We start from the raw sequence: 20,596 nt of genomic DNA, 5'->3' as shown, positions 1-20,596 counted from the left end.
ATTTTTTGATTCAAAATCGAGGCTGATGGGAGAGCAGAATCCCCCACTCACCCCCCACTCCTGTCCTTGCTCCATATATTCCCCTACCCCAACTTCTACATCCATCTCCCCACTTATTGCCTTTCTCTTTATCCCCACATTCCTTTCTGCGATTATTGTCCCTTCTCGTCTGTTTCTCATTTAGCTACAGGTGTGTCGGTAAAATTGTCCTTCCCTTCAGGTACTTTGTAGACTTTGGGGGTTTGTTGAGTTTTTGGGGATCCATGACACAATTGACACATGCTAACATGGCTGATATTAGTGCAAACAGTCGGTTTCATCGAGGCATGCATGTTGTGTCCCCAATTTGTAACCAATTTATTGCTCAACAAAGGCCGATCCACTGAAAATTGCCATCTTCTTCACAATGTAATATATAGACGGACACATCATGTTCATAACAAAACTGCCAAGAGTTGGTTTAAACATGGCTCAGCAGTGGTTAAAACTCCACACGTGGACGGTGGCACTGGTGTCCCACTCTATGACACAACAGTGGTTATAACTCCACACGCTCCTCAACTCTGTGTCCTTCTCTCCTGACAAGGTGGAGAAGTTTTTGTCAAACCTCGACTCTGATTCTGCAACTGGACCAGATGGCATCAGCCCACGGGTCCTGAAATCCTGCTCTGCCGCTCTATCTCACCCTCTCTCTGTTCTCTTCACCCTCTCTTTTGCTCAAGGTCATCTGCCAGCATCTTGGAAATCAGCAAACACAACCGCTTTTCACGAAAAAGGTGCAAAAACAGATCCTTGCAACTACAGACCAATCAACCTGCTCCCAATTATCAGCAAAGTCATGGAATCCATCATTGCTTCGGATATCAAATCCTTCCTCTTCTCCAATGGCTTGATCTCCGATCATCAATTTGGTTTCAGACCAGGTCATTCTACTCTGGACATGTTGCTTCTGCTGTCTCAACAATGGATGGAGGTCCTCAATGCCAAACAGGAAATCAGCGCTGTCTCCCTTGACATATCACGTGCCTTCGATACGGTCTGGCACCCCGCTCTGATCACCAAAATCTCCTCTGGTATCCATGGAAATCTCCATGGCTTGTGGACTTCCTCTCTAGTTGTAGTCAACGTTTGGCCCTGAATGGATTTCTCTCATCTCCCCTTCCTGTTCTGGCTGGAGTTCCCCAAGGTAGTGTTCTGGGCCCTGTGCTTTTTCTGGTCTTCATCAATGATCTCTCCGACTCTCTGGAAAATCCTCTCTATCTCTTTGCTGATGACTCCACTCTCTGCCGCTCCATTCCTCATCCCCCAGATCAGCAGTCTGCAGCCACCTCACTCTCTGCAGACCTGGACAAAATCACAGACTGGTCAAACAAGTGGAACATGCCTTTCAATCCTGACAAATCTCACACTCTTACTGTCTCTCCGAAAAGACCGACTGGACAACCCTCCCATCTACTTTCTCAACAATCCTCTCCAAGAAGTTCTGTCGCTCAAGTTTTTGGGTCTCACTACCTGCCATGATCTTTCCTGGGAAAACAACATTTCCAAGCTGGCCTCCAAAGCCAGTCGCCGACTGGGCATCCTCCGTCGTGTGAACTCCTCACCACATACAAGGCTTTCATCCGCAGCTCAATGGAATACTGTTCCCCCAGCTGGGCCGGTGCTCCTGCCTCACACCTAGCTCTTCACGCTGTTGAAACCAAAGCTTTCAGAATCATTGGAATCTCCTGCGATGAAGCTAATTCTGAGGGCCTTTGACTTACTCACCGCAGGCAGGGTGGTGGTCTTTCTGTCTTCTACCGACTCCTCTCTGGCCTTGCCCCCCCCCTCCCCCCCAGCTCTCTCTGGGCTCTGTCCCCCAAATATTCCTACAGGTCGCACACGATCTGCCAGCAACCCACTTATGGTTAAACTGCCAAAATCAAGACTCTCCGCTCACCTTCACTCTTTCATTCCTCTCTTCTCTTGCCTCTGGAACAAACTCACTCACTCTCTTCAATCCCACTCCTCCCTCCAGGTCTTTAAAACAGCTGTTCACCACCATCTCTTATCTTCCCCCATCCAAAACCTTGATCTTTTCTACCCCCGCTAATTCACCCGATCCACTTTTTTTAAATTCCAACTTCTTTCCTGGAAGTCCTTGCAGTGTCCATGCCTTTTATACCTCTTCCACACCTCCTCCCCCCCCCCCCCCAAGCCCTCTCCCTCCCACAGATCTCTCGATGTCCCTGCTCTCAAATGTTGTGTTTGTGTCCTTCCCCCTCTCCCCCCATCTTGTCTACCGCTCCCCTTATTATATGTTTTATGTGTCGGTCTGACTTTTTGTGATTAATGTGAGCTCTTTCACGAGCCTCGATCTTGTGTACAAAAAAAACCAAAAAAAACAGTGGTTGTAACGCCAGACGTGACACTGATGTCCCACTCTGACACAACAGTGGTTATAACTCCACACGTGTACTCCTAAACTGCAGGTTCATGTTCCGATTCATGTGCTGCAGTGTTCAAAATGCAACATTCAATCAAAATTAAGTAGTTGCTCGATCATAGACTGACACCTGTGGACAGATAAAGGGAACCAATTGCAAAACCCCACTTTTCTCTTCGTGCACAAAGTGGGGTAACAATGCGTCGATTCAGGTCGAACATGGAAACAATCCAATAAAACATCCTGCATTTTTGATGCGTGTTATCGGATTTATTTTGCTGTCCATAGCTTAAGGGTTTAGCAAACATCAGCAAGTATCGTTGAGAAAGAAAACGTTTGCAATATAACAGCAGATCCCATTCTGCCTCACCCCTTATGAAAGGAAATAGGAAGAATCGTACGTAACAAAACTATGTTGGGAATGGTACATTGGGAACATAAGTATTGGCTGGGACATAATCCCAGACCAGCCAACAAACAATCCTGTTTACCAAAAAAACAAAAAGTGAAAATTATTGACGCTTCAGCCCAGAACTTTGGAATTCCTGGTGAAAAAGTCCAAGGAATGCTCTGAGGACTTCAAGCAGACAACCGGGATGCCCAGGACGTTGCAAGCCAGGAGACCACGGCATCATCCACCATTATATTTTGTCCAATTGTCTCAGAAGAAATGGGGCTGTATTTTTGGGGGAACAAGGAACAAAGAACGAGACAAAACATGTCAGATGCAGCTTATGAGGATTCAAATGTTGTGTTTGTGTGCTTCCCCTTCTCTCCCCATCTTGGCTTCCGCTCCCTCTTTTTATATATTTTGTTTGTCTGGTTGATTTGTTTGTGAAATAAATGTTAGCTCTTTCATGAGCCTCGATTCAGTATTTTTAAAAAAAAAAAATTCCATACAAGGAAGATCCATTGCCTTGAGTGTGTGTACCAACTGGGTTGACCTGTGGGTCTTTGTGTATGAAACCGTGGATCATGATGTAGTTAATCCCAGATTCAATTCCCATATACTGTGCCACGTGTTTGTCCATCGTCCAACAAGGTCCTTACAATTAATATAAACACAGGGGCAATACCCCTGGTGCTCACCTGGTAGAATAAACAATATACTGCACCGACGAAAGGTATTGGTTCACGAGTTATCAAACAGAGTGACCACAATATTCGTCATGGGTGTGTCTGTGTGTCTGTCTGTCCGCAGCATAACTACCCGATGGATGATATCATCCGATCTTGATGAAACTTGGGTGGGAGATTGATATCATGATCTAGTTGTGTCCTGCCTGGAGTTGTCCTGCGCCCATTGTGGGCGAAGCCACGCCCGAAAAAGATGTCTTTTTAGGGGATAATCGAGTTCAAGCTACATCTTCTCCGAGGGGGTTGGTGGAATCTGACAGGGGTTTCGATATTTGGTGAGGCCAATGTCATGTGTCTAGCCCCACGGAGCTCGATTTTTCATTTTCGCCCCAAGGTCAAGGTCACAAGGTCACGAAATTTAGAAAAGTCGATTTTTGATGGTTTTATTACATTGTTCGCTTCCTGATAGGGTGGAATGTCGTACATGACATCATGAAATACAAGTTTTCCAACAAATTTCAGAATCTTCGATCTTTGACCTTTGAAGGTCACAAAGGTCAAATTTTCAAAGTTGTCGGAATCTAACCCAATTTTCAGTATTGTGCAGCTAACTAACCTCATAACTGATTATACATTATTTTCTATCTCATTTCAAGGTCAGTAACCTTCGTTTTGACATTTCCAGGCCAGCACCACACACAATTACGTACAGCTGGCTCTTAAAGGCCTGCGCACACAGCGCATTGGGGCCCTTTGTAAATAGGCATGTACACCGCATGTCGGGAACCGACACTTGCCATGTGGGCCCCCGACCCCCCCAGTCCGGGCCTGTTTCGGTTATAGTCAGTCCTTTGTCATGGAATACCGCTCGCTCGTGAACCATCGTCGTCTCCTGACTTGTTTTAAACCAATTTCAATGCTTGCTCGAAGACAGGGTAGCACTTAGAATCAAACTAACATAATCATAAGATTTTAAACAAACAAACAAAAAAAGACCTATTTTGGGGGGCAACCCTCCCCTCCCCACCCCATAGACCACCTTCGACCCCGATTTTTTTAAATGCCAAGAACAAATTTGGTACAACACGGGTGAAATTTTGGTCAAGTTTCAGCAGAATTGTATGTGTATTTTCTGAGAAGAAAGCAAACACCCATTTTTGGGGGGCAACCTTCACCCCCCCCCCCCCGCCCCCATAGACCCCTACAGGGGCAGATTTTTGTTTTTATGCCCCGAACATACTTCGGTACATCACGGGTGGTGAAGGTTGTGGTCAAGTTTCATCTAAATATTGTGTGTAGTTTCAGAGGGAAAAGCAAATTCCTATTTTGGGGGTCAAACCTGGATCCACTTTGACCCCCGGTAGACCCCCCTTCCCCCCTTGGACCCCGATTTTCTAAATGCTGTGACAAATACCAATTGTGCCAAGTTTGGTCACAATCCCATCAGCGGTTTCGGAGAAAAAGTTTAAAGTGTTTACGGACAAAGGGTCATTCCATGTCAAATCATCAAAGAATCTGCCGTCATCTCTCAGATTTTTGTAAAACTTTGGGAACCAATTGGGACCCATGAAAAACGGCAAGAACTCAAATATTTTTGCTAACAGCCTCTTAATTAGTGAGATACAGACTAACGAACTTTGGACTAATTAGCGCGACGTCGCGAATTCAAATGGCCATATCTCTAAAAGTATAACACCTAGAGAGCTGGTTTTGGTGTCATTTTAAAGGTATTTTCATGCCCTATGAATTTGTCTGGGCAACATTTTCCTACCTCCAACCACAAAAAAAGTTATCACAAAATATAAACTTCAATTGTGAATCCAAAAAATGTATCCTTCAAATTTCCTCAAATTCATCCCAGAGGTACCTTATGATGTCAAGAAGCTTCCACATAAATTTTGTGATGGGCACTCCAATAGTTTCTGAGATATGAGCAATAATGTACATGTACGTATGGCATATAGGTTCGAAAATCAGCATTTGTAATGTATTATACAATCAATAAGTGAGTTCAAGTACACAGTGTTCACTAACCTGACTTAGGCTTTCAATTTCCTCTTCAATGCAGCAACAGCAGCACTTGTTTCTTTCTTGGAAATACAATATGTCCTTCCAGTTGCAGTGGTTGGTTCAAGAGTAGTAAGCACATCCTGGTAGTCAATAGTGAGAGGGTCTGATGGTTCCGGAAATGTATATGATGGGGAGGATGGTCCATGTGGATGGAGGAACTTAACATCCACCTCATGCCTCTCTGGGGTATGTTCCATGACACATGCAACCCACCAGTGACCATCATAATCCACTGTAACATAACCAGTTATGGCTGAGACATTGTGATCGATCATCCCAGGTGTAAGTTTCACATGTTCCTTTCGTTCTTCGGCTGAGAACGAAAAGGCTCGAACTGTGACTTTTTCCTTAGACACAGGAACAAAGCAATGTAGCTTTAGTGTACCTGGGATTGTGCGGGTCTCTTCGAATCTTGCTTTGAGTAGTTTTGATTCTTGTTCATACTGTTCTGCTGTTGCAAACTGGCAGTTGACATTTGCAATCTCTGAATCAGCAAATTCAAAAAGTTGGCGAGGAGTGATGATCTGTTGATCATATGGTCGTTGGAGACTGGCTTTAGCTGCTAACCGCTTAATTGTCCCGCCAACTCCATCAGATGGTCCCTTCCCATGCGACGTAGCAAAAAAGTGCCATTCAGCTGGGACACCGAAATCCTCTTCATGGAGGCATAAATTGCTGAAGTTCTTCCGATTCTTGTACTGGGCTGCACATCCGTCGGAGAAGTAGCAAACCTTTTTAGGGCGCTGTCCAAATTTGGTGGTTAGGAATTGAAGGAACAGTTTTTGGAACAGATGAACTGCCACGGTATCATGAATGTTACATTCTGATATGATGGCAAAATTTATGTGTTCAGGAGTTTTATCTTGCATGCTTTGCCGATAGTAGCACACAAACGGGTGGATTGTGGCCTGCAGGTTGTTCCAATGGAATGACTGAGATGCATCCTGAACTACAAAACTATAGTTCTCCGCAAAGTCTGCAATGACCAGGAACACACCAGGCTCAAGTGTATTCTTCAGATTCTGTAGGTAACGCGACTGCTGTTTGGCAATGAAACTGTGTGGTAACAGTTTCTGAAGGCTGCTTTGGAAAGAATCCAGAAAGTCAGCAACTGTCTGAACTTTCGTCTCAAGGTTCGACCGATCAGTTGATGTCCACTGTTTATACTGCACCTGGTCGATCATGTTGTCTTGCATATATGTTTCAAGCTTATCTCGAAGACCCGCCATTCCGGGACACTCTGAACACTTGCCAAAAAAACACTCAATGCGAGGTGGGTTGCACTGAATAGCTGCAAGACAGTGACTGTAGTCTTTAAACTCACCACCAGTCACAGAATCCAGTTTTGCTCCAGTGAACATGAGCTTTACATTTTGATGTGTTGTGCAAACACAGACTGAGTGTGTTCCACTTGATCCTGCTAGAACACACTGCCTTGGATGGAGTTCAGCAAATTTTGAAAATCCAATCTTTACATTCGGATGGGCCTCCTTGAAAAGCTCATATGCTTCCTTCAGATTACATAGCACTAAATGTTTTTGCATATGTTGCTTTTTCCCATTGACTAGAACAGAAACAAAGTCTTTCATGCCAGGCATTTGTCTGCTTATGGTCTCTGACAAGTAGAATTCCCTGACCTTTTCCTCAATTTCCTTTGAAATCGCTTTTCCCGTCTTTGGGTTAGGCATGGTGAGAATTCCTTGTTCTCTGACCAATGCCTTTGCTTTCCTAGCCATGTAGCTTGACACATCAAACTCCTCTGTGATCTCAGCAATTGTCCAGCTTTTTGGCAGAACAGTCAGCACCTGCACTTGTTCACTTTTCTTGGTCGTTGATTCAAACTTGTGCTTGAGTTGTTCTATCATCTCCTGTCCTGCATCCTGGAGTTTGTTAGATGGCAATCCTGTCGCGATTTCCAATTTTTTCTTCACAGTGTCACCGATTTTCTTGGTTTTGGATTTCACATATTTATCTGCAGCAAGTCTCTTTTTTGGAATAGGTGATTCTCCAATCAATCCCAAAGACTCATTCAGTGTATTCTGTTCCATTTCAGGAGAATGAAATTCAAACTCCCCTGAACTGCCTGGTATTGGTGATTCACCTCCACCATCATTGTCCTCACTACTGCTAATAGCGCTGCTGGTCACTGGTAATGGTATTTCACTCTGAGTCTCTACCACACCTGGTTGTCTTTTTGCCAGTTTCTTACGACACTGGGTACAGATTTTCTGTGCACTTTGCAGTTTGAGGCTTGGATGAGCGGCTATGGCTTTTTGGCTAACAGCTCTCAAGCCAGACGACTTTGGTTTTTCATGAGCTCCAAAGGGATTGCAGCAGGATTTCTGCTTCAAGATGAACTTTTCCTTGGCAGTCGTCATTTGACAGGGAGGATGCCTGTAGACAGGGAGGAGTGCCCATCCCAAAACTTATGTGGAAGCTTCTTGACATCATAAGGTACATCTGGGATGAATTTGAGGAAATTTGAAGGATACATTTTTTTGGGATTCACGATTGAAGTTTATATTTTGTGATAACTTTTTTGTGATTGGAGGTAGGAAAATGTTGCCCAGACAAATTTATAGGGCATGAAAATACCTTTAAAATGACACCAAAACCAGCTCTCTAGGTGTTATACTTTTAGAGATATGGCCATTTGAATTCGCGACATCGCGCTAATTAGTCCAAAGTTCGTTAACCTGTATCTCACTAATTAAGAGGCTGTTAGCAAAAATATTTGAGTTCTAGCTGTTTTTCATGGGCCCCAATTGGTTCCCAAAGTTTTACAAAAATCTGAGAGATGACGGCAGATTCTTTGATGATTTGACATGGAATGACCCCAAACTGACAGACGAAGCACCATCGCATAACCATAAGCTCACCTGAACATCATTCCAGGTGAGCTAAAATTAATTGATCCCCCCTCGTGTGTTTGCCCTGAGTGAGATTTATTTAATTACGAGCTCCTGCGATCAATGATACAAATAAAATATGTGTGCAAGGATCCACGTTACCAATCTTTCATAAGTTACCCCGGGTATTATACATTCACATTGTAAGAAAGGTTATGATTCGTTCTTTGGGTTGACGTCAGTTTCAGCTCATTTGCATACAAATAGTGGCTAGACCACGCGCATAGGCTAGACCACGCCCATATAATGACCATATTTAGTCGGGCAACGATCGTACCATTCGTACTTCGTGCCAGACGCGCTTTATGGATCAAGACCTTCAGAACTATAAAATTTCCCACTATTCCCAACACCATAGAATATATTTAAACCGTTTGATATCAGAATTTTTAAATCATCCAAAGTGGTAACTGTTCACAAATAGCCATGACTATGTATGAGGTACCGAATTCGTGCTAGCCCTGCTAGGCCCAAGTTCAGCAGCTGTGCTCATCGCACACTTACCGACCCGTAAGGCGAGCACGTACAGCGTGAAATTTCGTACTGTGACCAGCACTTCGGCCCTCATTTTCTTCCGGGTCTCCTCCGAATCCGGCCGCGCGAGCGGGGCCTCCAGACGGAACATGCTCGACGCGTGTTGCACTCGCACTCGCAGCACCGTCAACGTTTAACCCTCCGTCTTGTTCCTAATCCTTGCTGGTTCAGTCGTTCATTTAGTTTTCCTCCTCATTTATTATCAGCTATATTTTGTTGTAAATGTGCCACAAAACGTCTTTGTCGCAAACAAAGATTTTTAAAAAGTAGATCAGGTGGTACACCATCCAAACTAAATAAGCCTTTTATACACCTCAAGTGTATAAAATATGCATGCTCCCTCCAAGATGTCTAGCCTGGGTTGGAATCCAGACCCAACTATAACAGGCAGGGTCATTCATCAATGTGTGTCTCGTCCCTCGGATGGACGTTAAACGGACGTCCCATCTGCCGGAATTAGTTGGTGGACGCCAAAGGTCCCACGGTGTCCTTCGCGAAGAGTAGGCGAGCTATCACCGGCACCCTGAACAAAATACAAATTCCTGATCGTGAAATATTTGTGACAAACACTCCCACGGCCAACCCCCACAGAAACGTTGTAATGATTTATGGCTGTTAAAGAGGAATAAGAAGTAGGAAAGGAAGAATAAGAGTGAGTTGAAGAAACGGAGAAGAGCAAGTCGAAGAAGAAAAAGAGAAAGTTGAAGGAGCTGTGTGTGCTCCAACTCGAATCGAAAGAATGGACGCGACAAAAAGCTGGAATTCGTCCGAGTTTCTTTATTGCATCAAATCAACTCGGGTACTCTGAAAAGCCCGTTTATCGGGCAGCATTATATACAAGCACTCGAATATCTTATGCCGGAGCGTTTGCCCTTAAAAGGCGCGACTGGGCGTGTCCGGCAGACCTGGGCGAGTCTGGACATGCCCGGGAACGGCGAGACTGGGTGTCGCCGGACGGGCCGGGCGAGCCCGGGAAAGGCGAGTCCGGGCATGCCCGGGAAAGGCGAGACTGAGCGTCTCCGGGCGGTCTGGGCGAGCCCGGCACAGCGATCGCTCCATGGTTGCGTCCTCGGCAGGTGTAAGGCGATTGTGTATGTTCAGCGGCAACCGCTACACACGCCCCCCCAGAATCGACTTGCACCGGCAGGGTCAATTTAAGGGGGTCCTGATGACCCGGCCGAAGCGACCCCTGGAGGGTCGTGGGGGAGGGGGGGGTCTGGTGTGGGGGTGGGTGGTCGAGCGGGAGGCACCGTGGACGGGGGGCGGCCTCGCCGCGGAGGAAGGGCCAACCGAGGTGGTTGGTCGATGTCCACGTGCGCCGGCTTGAGGCGGTCCACCGAAATCCGGTCCGACCTGCCGCCGACGTCGATGACGAAGGACTTGTCGTCCCGTCGCAGGACCCGGAAGGGTCCGTCGTACGGCGGCCTGAGTGGCCCCCGGTGTGCGTCATGACGCACAAAAACGTACTCCGCTGTGCGAAGCGCTGGGGGGACGCAGGCCTGGGGGTCACCGTGGTGGGACGTTGGCACGGGGGCAAACCGTCGGGCGGTCTCCTGGAAGTCCGAGCGCTGGCGAGCTGCAGACCAGGTACTGGTAGCATCGGGCACGAATTCGCCCGGGACGCGTAACGGCTGGCCGAAGACCAGCTCGGCGGTGGACGCCCAGAGGTCCTCCTTGGGGGCCGTGCGGAGGCCCAAAAGGACCCACGGTAGCCGGTTGGTCCAGCCGCCGTCCTGAAGGCCGGCCATGAGCGCGGCCTTCATGGAACGGTGGAACCGCTCGCACAACCCGTTGGCTTGGGGGTGGTAGGCCGTGGTACGGTGGAGCCTGACCCCCAGGTTGCGGGCGACCGCGCCCCACAGCTCGGAGGTGAACTGCGGCCCGCGGTCCGAAGAGATGTCCGCCGGTGCGCCGAAACCGGTGACCCAGGTGGCGATGAAAGCCTGCGCCACGTCGGCGGTGGTGGTGGAGACGAGGGGAACGGCCTCCGGCCACCTGGTGGTCCTGTCCACCATGGTGAGCAGGTGTGTGAAACCCCGTGATGGGGGGAGGGGGCCAACCAGGTCCACGTTGACGTGGTCGAAACGCCGTTCGGGCACAGTGAAAGGTGCCAGCGGGGCCTGGGTGTGTCGGTGGACCTTGGCCTGTTGGCAGGCCGTGCAGGTGCTGGTCCAATCGCGGACATCCCATCGAAGGCCGTGCCAGACGAATCGGGCCGACACCAGCTTCTGGGAAGCTTTCCGGCCCGGGTGGGAAAGGCCGTGGAGGGAGGCGAAGATGCGGCGTTGCCAGGTAACGGGCACGATGGGGCGAGGCTGGCCTTGGGAGACGTCGCAGAGCAGGACAGTGTCCGCGAAGGGGACGTCGGCCAGGCGGAGGCCCGTGTGCGCCGCCCGGAGGGCTTGCACCGTGGTGTCGGTGGTCTGGTCAGCCGCCATAAGCGCGAAGTCCACGCCGAGGTGGACCGCGTTCGCGCTGGCCCGAGAAAGACAGTCGGCCACGGCATTGTCTTTGCCGGCGACGTGCCGGATGTCCGTGGTAAACTCTGACACGGCGGAGAGATGGCGCTGCTGGCGGGCCGACCACGGCTCCGTGACTTTGGCCATTGCGTAAACCAACGGCTTGTGGTCGACGAAAGCCGTGAAGGGTCGGCCCTCCAGGAGGTGGCAGAAATGGCGAACGGCCAGGTGTAGACCGAGGAGCTCGCGGTCAAACGTGCTATATTTGAGCTCGTTCGGCCGGAGTTGCCGGCTGCAAAAAGCGAGTGGCTGCCAAACCCCATTCACCCATTGCTCATGTACGGCGCCCACCGCGTAGTCGGAGGCATCCGTGGTGAGGGCGATGGGAGTGTTGAGCACCGGGTGAGCGAGCAGTGTTGCGTCGGCGAGGGCCCGCTTTGAGCTTGTAAATGCCGCGTCCATGGCTGCGGACCAGACGACGTCGTGTTTGGCCGGCTTGCCCCGGAGGGCTTCGTAGAGGGGCCGCATGAGCTGAGCAGCGCGGGGCACGAAGCGGTGATAGAAATTCACCATTCCGAGGAACTCCTGCAGGGCCTTGATGGAGCGGGGACGCGGAAACGCGGTGATGGCCTCGACCTTGGTAGGCAGCGGCACGGCCCCGTTCCTGGTGATGTGGTGGCCCAAAAAAATCAACGGCCGTCGTGCCGAAGTGGCATTTGGCCGGGTTGACGATTAGGCCGTGCTCGCTGAGGCGCCCGAACAGTGTTCGGAGGTGGAGGAGGTGCTCGGCCCAGGACGCGCTGGCAACGAGGATGTCGTACAGGTAGACGAAGAGGAACGGCAGGTCGCGCAGCACGCCGTCCATCAAGCGCTGGAACGCCTGAGCCACGTTCTTGAGGCCAAATGGCATTCAAAGGAATTCGAATAAGCCAAACGGCGTGATGACGGCCGTTTTTGGGACGTCGGCCGGCCTGACAGGTACCTGGTGGTATCCCCGTATCAAATCGATCTTCGTAAAAATGACCCGTCCTGCCAAACGGGCGGAGAAGTCTTGAATGTGCGGGATCGGATACCTGTCGGGGGTGGTAACGTCGTTAAGGCGGCGGTAGTCGCCACATGGGCGCCAGCCGCCCCCCGGCTTTGGTACGATGTGTAGTGGCGAAGCCCACGCGCTATCGGAGCGCCGCACGATGCCGAGGTGTTCCAAAGCGTCGAACTCGGCTTTGGCCATGGCGAGCTTGTCTGGGTCGAGGCGGCGGGCTCTGGCGTAGACCGGCGGGCCCGTAGTGGGTATGTGGTGCTCGATACCATGTCGTACCGCGACGGCCGAAAACGTCGGCCGCGTGAGGGCCGGGAACTCCGCGAGCAGGCGAGCAAACTCGTTCGCCGCCGGGAGGGCGCATGCCAGCTCGGTCGGCGCAGAGCTGCTCAACGTGCATGCCAGGGAGCTGAAGGTCTCGGCGTTGACGAGGCGACGCCGTTTGACGTCAACCAGCAGCCCGTGTGCGCAGAGGAAGTCGGCCATGGGCACGCTTGCGGTCACAAAAGTCCAATGAAAGCGCTGGCTGCCGAAGCAGAGGGTGACGTTGCGCGGGCCGAAGGTGCGGATGGCCGATCCGTTGGCCGCCACCAAGGAGGGGCCACAAACCGCGGAATGCCTGTCCTGATCGGAGGCGGGTATGACGCTCAGTTGGGCGCCGGTGTCACACAGGAAGCGCCGTCCGGACGCTTTGTCCCTGATAAAAAGTAAGTTTCCCGTGTGGCCGACGCTCATGGCTGGTAATGAACGCCGGCCCGGCCGTTTCCCGACTCGCCGAAAGTGCGGGGGGGTCGGCATGTCCGGGCCTTTTGTCCGAACCTGGCATGGTAGTAACACCACGCCTGGTCAGGTGGAGGCCCCGGTCGTCGTGTTGGAGGCAGTCGGCGCGGCCGCCAATTGCGCCAGCAGTTCGGCCGCCGACCGTGCCGGGTGCTCGGGCACCATGGGCGTTGCTTCGGACGGCGGCGGGCTCCAGGTCGCTGCCCCGATGCGTTGGCCTGCCGAGGAGATCTTGTCGGCTTCCCTGGCGAGGGCGCGAGGATCCGTGATCTGCGTGCTTGCCAGGGCGAGGCGTACCTGGCTAGGCAGCTGACGGAGGAACAGCTCTTGAAAAAGAAAATCCGGGGCGTGCTCCCCGAGCAACGAGAGCATGTAATGCATTCGCTCGGATGGGCGCATGTCGCCGAGCTCGGGCAGGTCGAGCAGGCGCCGTGCGCGTTCCGCCGATGAGAGGGCGAAAGCGTCGAGGAGGAGCTTCTTGATCGCGCCGTACTTGTCAGCGGCTGGCGGGTGCTGGAGGAGGCTGAGGGCGCGGGCCGCGGTGGCTGAGCCGAGTGCTGCTACCACATGATGGAAGCGGGTGTCGTCGGCGGTGATGCCTCGCAGGGCGAACTGGGAGTCCGCCTGGGCGAACCAAACCGCCGCGTGAGCATCCCAGAAGGTAGGCAGTTTGAGGGCAAGTGCCGTGTCCATGTCGGTAGGTCACCAATGAAGGAGCTGTGCTCCAACTCGAATCGAAAGAATGGACGCGACAAAAAGCTGGAATTCGTCCGAGTTTCTTTATTGCATCAAATCAACTCGGGTACTCTGAAAAGCCCGTTTATCGGGCAGCATTATATACAAGCACTCGAATATCTCATGCTGGAGCGTTTGCCCTTAAAAGGCGCGACTGGGCGTGTCCGGGAGACCTGGGCGAGTCTGGACATGCCCGGGAACGGCGAGACTGGGTGTCGCCGGACGGGCCGGGCGTGCCTGGACATGCCCGGGAACGGCGAGACTGGGTGTCGCCGGACGGGCCGGGCGTGCCTGGACATGCCTGGGAACGGCGAGACTGGGTGGCGCCGGATGGGCCGGGCGTGCCTGGACATGCCCGGGAACGGCGAAACTGAGCGTCTCTGGGCGGTCTGGGCGAGCTCGGCCCGGCGATCGCTCCGTGGTTGCGTCCTCGGCAGGTGTAAGGCGATTGTGTATGTTCAGCGGCAACCGCTACAAAGTATAAGAAGAAGTAGAGAAGAAACGAAAGAACTAGCAGAATAAGAGTAATTAATAGAAGAGGAAGACGAAGAAGTACCAGAAGAAGAGGAAGAAGTAACAGAAGAAGTGGAAGAAGGAAGATGGCAGAGGAAGAAGAAGAGGAAGAAATAACAGAAGAAGAGGAAGAAGTAATACTGAAGAGGAAGAAGAAGAAGCATAAGAAGAGGAAGAGGTGAAATAATAGAGGAAGAAGGAGAAGAAGGAATGTTGTTCTCTCGATACTGTACTGTCGAGACACACCTCGAATAGTTTCTCGAGGAAGCTTACCTTGTGTTGCACTTGCGTCGTTTTGTGAAACGCTCTGAAAAGAGCTTTTCAAAGGTGAATCAGGGAAGTGACGTTATCGCAGCACCATGGCGGCTGCGGAGCCTCAGACTCTGCGGTCCTTGGCGCATCACGTTCGAACTGCGGCCGAACTGGACAACAGAGACCCCGTCACGGCGTATTACTGCCGTCTGTTCGTCATGCAGACCGCCATGAAGATCGACTCGCGGAGTCCCGAGAGCCGGAAGTTCCTCGGCGGTTTGATGGACTCCCTGGAGAAGGCCAAGAAGGACCTGGCGGACCGTGAGGAGGTTCGCGACGAGGTGGTCGGACAGTGTCACGTGGAGAATTATGCGCTTCGGTAAGAGTAAGACCGATCGCGTTTCGCTATTTTTGATATAAAAGTTGTTTACCTCCAAGCCTTGCTCTTCTTCTTCTGCTTCTTCTTCTTCTGATTCTTCTTCTTCCTCTTCTTACCTCGCTCTCCCCTCAGTTTATATATTAATTCGACATCCATTGAGTCGTCTGTAAAAAAGGAAGAGGGGTTTTCCAGAGCATCGAGAAGGTCGTTTATGTAGACGAGGAACAAGACTCTTATGTCTTGGATTACTCCTGTCTCATAGTTATAGTCGAGGAGGAGAGGGCGGAGTGTTTCATCTTGTGCAAGTTGGGGAAGTCAGAAATTGAGGCGTCATGGTGGGTCTTGTATGCCACGGGCAGAGCTTGGTAAGCATATGAACATGCCAGGTCGTCGAGGCCCGAGAAATGTCCAGGGAGACGGTCCTGACCTCTTGCTTGACATTTAGAGCCTCTGACTTTTGCTGAAAGAGAAACGGCGTCATGTCCAAAGCGGTGACTCGGATGGAATCCAATCGGATGGTCGGAGATTGGACTGTTTAAACGTGTAAAGATTTGACCCAGAAACCTCTTCCCTATATGTTATACAAGCAAATACCATCGCTTCGCTGACGAATATTAATATGAGGAGAGGGAGAAAGCTCAAGTTCTGTCGCTCAAGCTTTTGGGTCTCACCATCTGCCATGATCTTTCTTGGGAAAACCACATTTCCAAGCTGGCCTCCAAAGCCAGTCGCCGACTGGGCATCCTCCGTCGTGCGAAGTCCTTCCTAGGCACACCTGAGCTCCTCACCACATACAAGGCTTTCATCCGCAGCTCAATGGAATACTGTTCTCCCCTATGGGCTGGTGCTCCTGCCTCACACCTGGCTCGGCTTCACGCTGTTGAATCCAAAGCTTTCAGAATCATTGGAATCTCCCGCGATGAAGCTATCTCTGAGGGCCTTTCACTCACTCACCGCAGGCAGGTAGGTGGTCTTTCTGTCTTCTACCGACTCCTCTCCGGCCTTGCTCCCCCAGCTCTCTCTGTGCTCTGTCCCCCAAATATTCCTACAGGTCGCACAAGATCTGCCAGCCACCCTCTGATGGTTAAACTGCCGAAATCTCGGCTCTCTGCTCACCTTCACTCTTTCATTCCTCTTTTCTCCCGCCTATGGAACAAACTCCCACACTCACTTCAATCACACTCCTCCCTCCAAGTCTTCAAAACAGCTGTTCACCACCATCTCTTATCTTCCCCCATCCAAAACCTTGATCTTTTCTACCCCCACTAATTCACCCCAGATCCACCTTGTTTGAAATTCCAACTTCTTTCCTGGAAGTCTTGGCAGTGTCCATATGTTTTATACCTCTCCCACCCCCCCCCCCCCTTCCCATGCCTTCCCCCCAAAGCCCTCTCCTTCCCACAGTTCTCTCGATGTCTCCATGTCTCTCGGTCCCTGCTCTCAAATGTTGTGTTTGTGTCCTTCCCCCTCTCTCCCCATCTTGTCTACCGCTCCCGATGTTATTTGTTTTGTGTGTCTGTTTGTCTTTCTGTGTGATTAATGTTCGCTCTTTCACGAGCCTCGATCTTGTATACAAACAAACAAAAAAAAATAAAAAAAAATTAACAACCGGCGAGGGGGGGAGGGTATGGAGGGAGAGGGGAAGGGAGGGAGAAAAGGGGGGGGAGGGAGAGGTGGGAGGTAGGGGAGCTAAGAAGGGGTAGAGGGCAAGGAGTGGTGGTGAGAGAGTAGGGATGGGGGTGAGAGCGATGCCTCACCACACGTCATCATACACTCTGGGAAGGAGGACTGGAGGGTGAGAGAAAGAGACAGACAGACAGACAGACAGAGAGAGAGGGTGGGGTGGGAGGTAGGGGAGCTAAGAAGGGGGAGGTGGCAAGGAGTGGTGGTGAGAGAGTAGGGATGGGGGTGAGAGCGATGCCTCACCACATGTCATCATACACTCTGGGAAGGAGGACTGGAGGGTGAGAGAAAGAGACAGACAGACAGAGAGAGAGGGTGGGGTGGGAGGTAGGGGAGCTAAGAAGGGGGAGGTGGCAAGGAGTGGTGGTGAGAGAGTAGGGATGGGGGTGAGAGCGATGCCTCACCACACATCATTATACACTCTGGGAAGGAGGAGTGGAGGGTGAGGGAAAGACAGACAGAGAGGATGGGGGGGGAGGGAGAGGTGGGAGGGGGCAAGGAGTGGTGGTGAAAGAGTAGGGATGGGGGTGAGAGCGATGCCTCACCACACATCATTATACAATCTGGGAAGGAGGAGTGGAGGGTGAGAGAAAGAGACAGACAGAGAGAGAGGAAGGGGTGGGGAGAGCGACACCGAGTTTAGGGCCGCTAGGTTTCATGATTTTGGAGTTATGGAGGAGACACACATACACTGACATTTATTATCATAGATTCCATTTATCAGACCGTCTCATGCCCATTTGTCCAACCTTTCGAGAGTGATGCCCATTGTCATGTCGTACCCCTCCCCACCTCCCTTGCTTTTTGTATGGATTTTTGTGTCATTTAGCTGTCCCATGAGCCTCGAAGTCTGCATATAAAAATAATTTCCAATATCCCTTTCATTCCCCCTTGCAATCACCTCTATATGCTGTTGTGCACCTTTCCATTCCCTCTTCCCATTCTCATTTATTTTGCACATTCCTCCCACTTTCATTATTGTTCCAGTTATGAATAGATGGCATTATGATATGGAAAACGAAAGTATGTTCCATTTGAAGTGTTCTTTCAAACGCCACAGGGTTTTTATTTACGCTGACAATGAGGATCGTGCAGGACGAGCAACGCGCGCTGTTGTCCGGGCCTTCTATACAGCCAGTCTCCTCTTCGACGTCATCTCCCTCTTTGGCCAATTGCCTGATGAGCTCATGGAAAAGCAGCGTTATGCGCGATGGAAGGCAACGTACATACACACATGCCTCAAGAACGGTGAGACGCCAATACCGGGCCCCATGGCGGAGCACGAGGGCGACCCCGACCCTGCACCTTCCATCGGCTTCTCGGGCTTCGACACCAACCCACAAACCCCAAGCTCTCATTTCAAGGATATTAACGTTGCAGATTTTCCACCACCACAACCTTCCTTCTCTTCTGATGCTTTTCCTCACGCCTCATCCTCTTCTACCATGCATCAATCAGATACTGCTGCTCCTCAGCCATCTCCTGCCGCTCCTACTCCATCTCCCCGCAACTCTCCGGCCCCTTCGGGGGCTGCCGACCCGGTCCAAAGCACCACCACGGTGAGCCTTACTCCAGAAAACAAAACCAGGGCACAGCGTTTGGCCAAGTTTGCAGTGAGTGCATTAGAGTATGATGACATGATCACGGCACAGGATAACTTGCAGCGAGCCCTTCGCCTGCTCACCACAGGCCAGGAATAACCTTCAAATGCAAACAAGTTGTGCTCAAATGGGCTTTTACTGTTTGTGGTTTACAAAAAATGAAACAAATCATTTATTCCAAATGTTGTCTCTACATCCTGTTGTAGATTTGTAATTTGCAAATGTACTATTACCATAGCATAGATAAAGGCTACCTGCTGAACAAATTGTTACCATAGCGTAGATTGCGGCTACCTGGTGAACAAATCATCATTTGAGGTCACAATAAAATGTAAAATTGAGTTTGTCACACTGAAGTGTGGAGTGAACTTTTGTATTTTAAAGGAGAAATCTAATCGGTCTACACAACATGCTGCATGGTGTCCTGCAGTCGCTAGTTACGGGGGTTGTGTTTTTTTTTTTGTATTAAGGATCGAGGCTCGTATAAAAGCTAACGATCACAAAAAGACAAACTGACACATAAAACATAAGATAAAGGGAGCGGGAGACAAGATGGGGAGAGAGAGGGAAGCACACAAGTACAACATAAGAGAACAGGGACATCGGTAAATCTGTGGAAGGAGGAGGGCTTGGGGGAGGAGGCATGGGAGGGTGGGAGAGGTATAAAACAAATGGACACTGCTAGGACTTCCAGGAATGAAGTCGGAATTTCAAAAAATGGATCTGGGGTGAATTAACGACGGTAGAAAAGATCAAGGTTTTGGATGGGGGAAGATAAGAGATGGTGGTGAACAGTTGTTTTAAAGACCTGGAGGGAGGAGTGGGATTTAAGAGAGTGAGGGACTTTGTTCCAGAGGTGGGAGAAAATGGAAATGAAAGTGAAGGTGAGCAGAGTCTTGATTTTGGCAGTTTAACCATAAGAGTGTTGCTGGCATCTTGTGTGACCTGTAGGAATATTTGGGGGACAGAGCCCAGAGAGAGCTGGGGGAGCAAGGCCAGATAGGAGTCGGTAGAAGACAGAAAAGCCACCAACCTGCCTGTGGGGAGTGAGTGAAAGGCCCTCGGAGTTAGCTTCATCGCGGGAGATTCCATTGATTCTAAAAGCTTTGGTTTCACTCCTGTTCATCTGTTTATAAGATATCTCAAAAACTTTTGGAAGGATTCAGATGAAACTTGGTGGACAGGTTGTGTGTGACATGGACTACGTAGATTTTGGTGAGGATCTGGATCCGGATACCAAATTCTTCAAGTGATTCTTTATAATAGAGGTAGGGTCAAAAACGATATATCACACGATATTTCAAAACGTTTTGGACGTGTTATGCCAAAACTTGGTGGATGAGTTGGGTAGTTAACAATAGCAAGCCGATCAGATTTTGGTTTAGATCCAGATGCAGATCCGGCCTTTCAGTAGGATACAAAACGTAAACCGTTCAGCCTGGTGGAGATTTGTGCTGGATCTCAGCAGGTGTGCTAATAAAGGAGAGAGAGAGAGAGAGAGAGAGAGAGAGAGAGAGAGAGAGAGAGAGAGAGAGAGAGAGAGAGAGAGAGAGAGAGAGAGAGAGACAGAGACAGAGACAGAGACAGAGACAGAGACAGAGACAGAGATAGATATAGATATAGATATCATGGGATGCTGGTGGGCAGGGTTGAAATCCTGCAACGAACAGCCTGAGAAGACTGTTCCAGAGATGAGGGAAGTGGGGGATGAATGAGGTGATTGTGAAGTTTTGACATGGAGGAAAAAAAAAAAGAAGAAGGTTTTGCCTTTGTATTTAACAAAGTCAAATAACATCCAAGATTTTGTTTGTGCTCCTTTGCCCAGTTGTCTGCACTGCAAAGTGCTCACCCCCATGCTCTTGTCGAGCAAATTGCGATTGAGCTTGGAAAGGCAAGGAGTTTTGGGAAAGGGTGAAAACAACAACAGGCATTTTAAGGCCATTTTCCCTGCTAGAGCGGGGGTTAGTCTTGCGGGCCCCATGACAATCTTCTCCATTTTGCCCTATTTTCTGCATCTCCCCTTGTTAACCTCCTTGCCCGCATTTCTTCTTGCACCATCTTTAGCCAAGTCTTTCTCGGTCTTCCCCGTCTTCTACTTACTTCTACATTCATTTCCATCACTCTTTTCAACCAGTCACTT

The 20,596-nt window shown here is 50.2% G+C and overlaps 3 protein-coding genes across 4 annotated transcripts; 1 reads left to right on the top strand and 2 right to left on the bottom strand.

The window, feature by feature from the left end:
• Positions 1-2,671: 2,671 nt before the first annotated feature.
• On the bottom strand, positions 2,672-9,187 carry LOC137427130 (mitochondrial import receptor subunit TOM5 homolog). Of its 2 annotated transcripts, none has more exons than XM_078778648.1 (2): positions 8,990-9,187; positions 2,672-3,101 (listed from the first exon to the last, which is right to left on the bottom strand). In XM_078778648.1, the coding sequence occupies exons 1-2, from the start codon at positions 9,104-9,106 to the stop codon at positions 3,087-3,089; spliced, it is 132 nt and encodes a 43-aa protein (XP_078634774.1). In that variant the 5' UTR covers positions 9,107-9,187; the 3' UTR covers positions 2,672-3,086. The 2 variants fall into 2 exon arrangements, with proteins under 2 accessions (XP_078634774.1, XP_078634773.1); XM_078778647.1 differs by having other exon boundaries at positions 8,986-9,175.
• LOC144892368 (uncharacterized) lies at positions 4,912-8,404 on the bottom strand. Its single transcript, XM_078778646.1, has 2 exons — positions 7,674-8,404; positions 4,912-6,989 (listed from the first exon to the last, which is right to left on the bottom strand). Exons 1-2 carry the CDS (start codon positions 7,948-7,950, stop codon positions 5,542-5,544), a joined length of 1,725 nt encoding a protein of 574 aa, XP_078634772.1. The 5' UTR covers positions 7,951-8,404; the 3' UTR covers positions 4,912-5,541.
• A 5,493-nt stretch (positions 9,188-14,680) lies between the features above and the next one.
• Positions 14,681-18,807, top strand: VTA1 (vesicle trafficking 1). Its single transcript, XM_068101619.2, has 2 exons — positions 14,681-15,172; positions 17,916-18,807. Exons 1-2 carry the CDS (start codon positions 14,901-14,903, stop codon positions 18,553-18,555), a joined length of 912 nt encoding a protein of 303 aa, XP_067957720.1. The 5' UTR covers positions 14,681-14,900; the 3' UTR covers positions 18,556-18,807.
• The last annotated feature ends 1,789 nt before the right edge of the window (positions 18,808-20,596 follow it).

This window comes from Myxine glutinosa, chromosome 5 (assembly GCF_964187855.1).
Source record: "Myxine glutinosa chromosome 5, kmMyxGlut1.1, whole genome shotgun sequence".
Taxonomy (NCBI): domain Eukaryota; kingdom Metazoa; phylum Chordata; class Myxini; order Myxiniformes; family Myxinidae; genus Myxine; species Myxine glutinosa.
This window is presented reverse-complemented; position numbering and strand designations above follow the sequence as displayed.